Consider the following 5094-nt stretch of genomic DNA (forward strand, 5'->3'; position numbering starts at 1 on the left):
TGTGTGTGTGTGTGTGTGTGTGTGTGTGTGTGTGTGTGTGTGTGTGTGTGTGTGTGTGTGTGTGTGTGTGGGTAGGATGTTGGCAACTCTGTCAGACTCAAAACAAACGTCTCACTGCACATGGCTGCCTCAAACATCTGTCCACTTCACTAACTCTCACTTTGAATCTGACAGAGGAGGTTGGGTGTTTGTTTGTGTGTGTGAGTCTCTGACACACAACATCAATACAGAAGCAATGGTTTGTTTGTGTTGTCGTGGAGGAGGAGATGCACTCACGGCAATCTTGCTCGTCGGAGTCGTCTTCGCAGTCGTTGTCTCCGTCACAGACCCAGGAGCGACGGATGCATTTGCCGTTCTCACAGTGGAAGTCCAGCGGCGAGCAGGTGGGGAGCACTGTGACGACAAGTGAAGACAAGTCATTTATCAACCACAAACCCACCCGAGCTGTTAAAACACCAGAGACAAACTCCTACCTACTGTTTACAAGAGTCTCCTCAACATGAAATACATCCAATATATCCAGAAATATTCATGTCTAACCTGGGTTTCAGAACTGGGCTCATGCTAAGTACATTAATAAAAACCAAGCTAGCTGAAGAAAAAAAGTGAAATTAAAAYTTGATGTCAAATTCACCAGCATTTCATTATTTTTAGAGATTAAAAGGAGCACAAAAGTGATGTTCCTTAGAGTGGGAGGAATAAACTTCTCTGATATATCACAGTTATTGCTCTTGCATGGCCACTGGCTGCGCTAAAGGTCAAAGTTTGACCAATAATCTAAATGCAGATGGATTTATTCTATCTGGACTCATCCTTTTTCAAGCCAATGTCAGAATTGGACTTGTGCATCCTCATCTTTCCCACCTTCTTACCCAGCAGGCAGCAGTGAGCCCAGCTAAGCAAATTCCTCCCTAACTTCATATCCGCTTTAAGTGCAGCTACTCGCTATCTAAGCAGACCCCGAATGACTGGCTCTTTGTCATTTGCAGACAGAGCTAATTTAATTATCGTCCAGAGAGGGATGTTGGGGGGTGGGGGGCAACTTTTTTTTCTTACAGTGGTCTTCCACTCAGCTGTCAATAGCAGATATGAAATATTGACCGAGCAGCACAGACTTTATAAAAAATGTATGACGTCATGCAGAGAGTTAACCAGTGAGGCAGACAGGCGAGCAAGTGGGAGCGCCAAGTGAATTAAGTGTATGTATATGTGTGTGTTAGGGTGTGGTTCAGCTCTCCAGGGACTTTAAAGCCCCACTGACCCACATAGTCCTGCATGGATATTACAATAGTTAGGGGGAAGCAGCACAAATGGGCATATATTATTGTAGAACTGCTGTCTAGCTACCTGATTCTTTGTCAGGGCTGAAGTCGGTGTAGATTCTGCTTTTCTGCATTGGTTTCATTTAAACTAAATGGCAGCCCAGAGATTTACACAGCATGACATTTTCTCCACAACTCATTCCGAGCTCCGACAGTAGAGCAGCAAGTGGCTCATTTATGTACTTAAAGTGCCAAGAACATTAAATGAGATTAAAGTGTAGCATTGAGTGGTACAGAACAGATTTCTGAAAAACTCAGCAAATAAAAGCTATGATTTTTAGCACCGAAGATTTCAAAAAGTGAGTTTAATACTTTGAATTCAAATCAGTTAAACAAAGACACAAAGGAAATGCGATACAACCATAAAGATAAATAACACAACCAATCAAAAAGATTCAACAATAATATAATTTTACAGTTTACACAAGTTACATTTTAGTTTTTCATCACGTTAGTTATCTATATTTATTTATTAAGATCACAATCTAATCTAATCTAATACATTTAGTGGATACAATTTTAAGTAAGTGACCTGAATCTAAAAAAAAGAGCATGGCCACGCTATGTAGCATCTTTCATTTTGATATTTTTTTTTCTGTAGCTTTAATTCATGTAATTAAACAATATTAAAACTAAAATATATATATTGTATTGTTGGTTACTTTCTGAAAGCTTCATTATAATCCATCCTGTGGTTCATGTAATATTTTGTAAACAGAAGGACACTGCTGACTACAGCAGTTAAGTCAAATATTTTGGTAACTATATTGTGGAATATATATGTGTTGGACTGACTTTGTTACTACCACACCAAATTTAAGCTCAGTATCTGTAAGATCCACTGAGGTAAAGCTATTTAATGATTTCCAAAGTCAGTTGGCCTTGGCAACCACCTTTAATTAAGTTGGCTCCAAATGTTWCTCAGTTTTAGATGCTTGTTTAATCATTACTTCCAGTTTCATTAAAATCTGTCCAATGTTTCATGAAATAAGCTGCAAACAAACCCAAACATACCAAGGTGATTACTTGCTCACCCACTTTCATGTTGGTAAGTTATAATTAAACTGGTACAAAATCTGGTACAGCAAAGTAAGCAATACAATACATGGATAAAAACTAAGGGTGTAAGAAAATATCGATACACTGAAATATCACAATATTTCATTTCCCGATACTGTATCGATATTCTAAAGCCCTGTATCGATATTTAATTAAGGTTTAAAACATCAACTTTCCTGCCAGCCGTTCAATTTTATGTTGTAGTTCAGCCTCTGACCATTAGTTGGGAGCAGTGAGCCAGCCATTTGGCTCCTCCACCTCTTGAGCGCCAGAGAGTAAGKGTAGCATTAGTATTGTGAGTAAACATTAGCTTCATGCTCCAATAGCTGAATCTGAGCGGAAAAGACCGACACCCTCTGCCTTCTAAGCTGAGGTAAGGTTACGAACAGTTCTTTATTTATCAGAATGTCTGTATTTTAAACCAAATTAAGTGTCTTGTGCGCTCTTTTTTCCAACTTTAGTCGGCCTTCATGTTACAGAAGGCTAGCGCATGTCTATGTAATAGAATTTTCTGAGACAATGAATTTTGGTTTTTCTTTTTTTTTTCCAGTAAGAGGTTTTTATTTAATAGAATTTTTGGACCAAAAAAATCGCAATATATCGCAATATATCACCTTTCTTACAGTATCGCAATATATCGGGATATATCGTATCGTGACCCCTCATGATATGTATTGTATCGCCAAATTATTGCCAATACACAGCCCTAATAAAAACTCTAACATTTCAATTGATTCACATCAGTTGTAGCTTTTTCATAGTCAAATCATGGCAATTAAGTAATTTTATACCCATTTAGGGGAATATCTTCCTCTTCCCTTAACCTCTTAATAACTTTAATAAATGTTTGATAGATTATTCAAGACAAAATTCCTCAGAATAAAAACAAAGAAAAAGCTAGCCAACACACTTTAAGTTGATTAGACTTTCAATGTCTTGAATGTCCCCACTAAGTATTAACAATTATTTTTTGATGCTGAAAATGTTATTTTTCCAAAGACCAAACTTGGACTAGACAAATTAAAGATAGCGTCTAAGCAGTTCCCAAAGATGTTAAATTTCCTGATTTATTATCTGCTGCAGGAAATCTGCTGATGATCTGAAGGATTCCTCTGAGCCTGCAGGTAAAGTCAGAGCAGTTCATCTACAAAGAAGGCTTCATTAACTGAACCGGTTTGCCGTATTTTAGATGCACCTCTGAGCCGACGTCAGCTCAAACAACAAGAGCAGGAAAATGCTGATTCTAAAAATTTCAATAAATAATTCAGCTCTTCTGAAGAGGAAGAGAGTACAGTGTGAACACACACAAACACACACACACACACACACACACACACACACACACACACACACACACACACNCACACACACACACACACACACACACACACACACACACACACACAACAAGATGCATAGATGCTGAAACAAAATGTTGCTGCACAAGTTAACACTCTGAATGACCTAATGTGCAGACTGCTTCTTTATTTAAATAGCAAATATAAAGGATAAGTACTAAAAACAAGCAACTGGAGGCCTATCATTTGTGATGGAATACAAATAACCCACTGCAATTTATGACAAGTTTCATTATTATTTGATCTTATATTAATTAATGACAGAGTTACAGCCATTTTGGTCACACCTCAAAAATAATATCATGCATGAGAATTCAAAATGTCACAATTAGAGCTTATTCTGTGAAAGACCATTAGCTACAGCTACACTAATATCTGACTGAATTCAAGACATTTTTGTTTTCTAAAATCATTTTGTAGTTGGACACCAAAATCAAATGGGTTGACCCTACAAGCCAATCAATCATAGATACTAATCCAGTGATTACTTACCGATAAATTGTGACTTATTAACAGAGAAATGCACAAAATGTGCAAAAAGTGCTTCGCAGTACAAAAGTTAAAAAGAACACTAAAATAATACAAACACCTCTAGGTATTAGAAGCCTGTCTGAATAAAAAAACATTTGATTAAAAAAGGTGCAGTGTGGGAGCACATCTCCTGAGGAAGTTGGTTCCACAGTCTTGGTGCATGACCGAAAGGGCCCCTCGATGTTTATAGTTGGACTTCTGGACAAACTGTGAGGACATATTATTTAACCTTAAGGTCCTCTCATAATCATGGAAAGCTGCTAGATTAGCTAAATAAGGTGGGGCAAACCATTAAGAGTATTAAAGTGAACAATAAAAGTTTAAAATGAAAAGAATGGAGGGATTAGTCGCAACTACTACCATGCCAAATTTTACCACAAAATCTAGATAATTGATTGAATCATAACTTTTTTTATGTCTTGTTGGCTGTGGCAGCCATCTTGAATTTGTTTGACTCCAAATGTTGATCAACTTCAGAWGTTAATCCAATGATTACTTTTTATAAAAAGGTTTTAAAAATGCATTTTAGATGCTCAAACGCAAAAAAAGAGACAGACAAAAACATAAATCAACCACTTTTTTCTTTTGGTGTAAGTGATAAATTTCCTCATTCTGTCTCATGTACACACATGCACAAAAAGGTTCGGTTTGTTTCTAATATCAGGGAGGATCAGTAAGAAGTTGGCTGGGAAGGGTGATGTGGTCTGTCGGCACTTTGATCTCCTTCATCGGCCCGATTCTGGCCAGCTCAGTGCTGCTCTTCTCACTACCACTGCATTCCTTAGAGTCACACACACACACACACACACACACACACACACACA

The 5094-nt window shown here is 37.6% G+C and overlaps 1 protein-coding gene across 5 annotated transcripts in view; it reads right to left on the reverse strand.

The window, feature by feature from the left end:
• The window catches only part of lrp4 (low density lipoprotein receptor-related protein 4), a 142193-nt gene that overhangs the window by 52580 nt on the left and 84519 nt on the right, over positions 1 to 5094 (reverse strand). For all 5 annotated transcript variants that reach the window (XM_014010624.1, XM_014010623.1, XM_014010625.1 and 2 more), the window contains one exon: positions 277 to 393. In XM_014010624.1, coding sequence (XP_013866078.1) covers positions 277 to 393 — 117 coding nt within the window. The remainder of the gene's footprint in view (positions 1 to 276; positions 394 to 5094) is intronic.

The sequence above is a fragment of the Austrofundulus limnaeus genome, unplaced genomic scaffold (genome assembly GCF_001266775.1).
Source record: "Austrofundulus limnaeus strain Quisiro unplaced genomic scaffold, Austrofundulus_limnaeus-1.0 Scaffold71, whole genome shotgun sequence".
Classification (NCBI taxonomy): domain Eukaryota; kingdom Metazoa; phylum Chordata; class Actinopteri; order Cyprinodontiformes; family Rivulidae; genus Austrofundulus; species Austrofundulus limnaeus.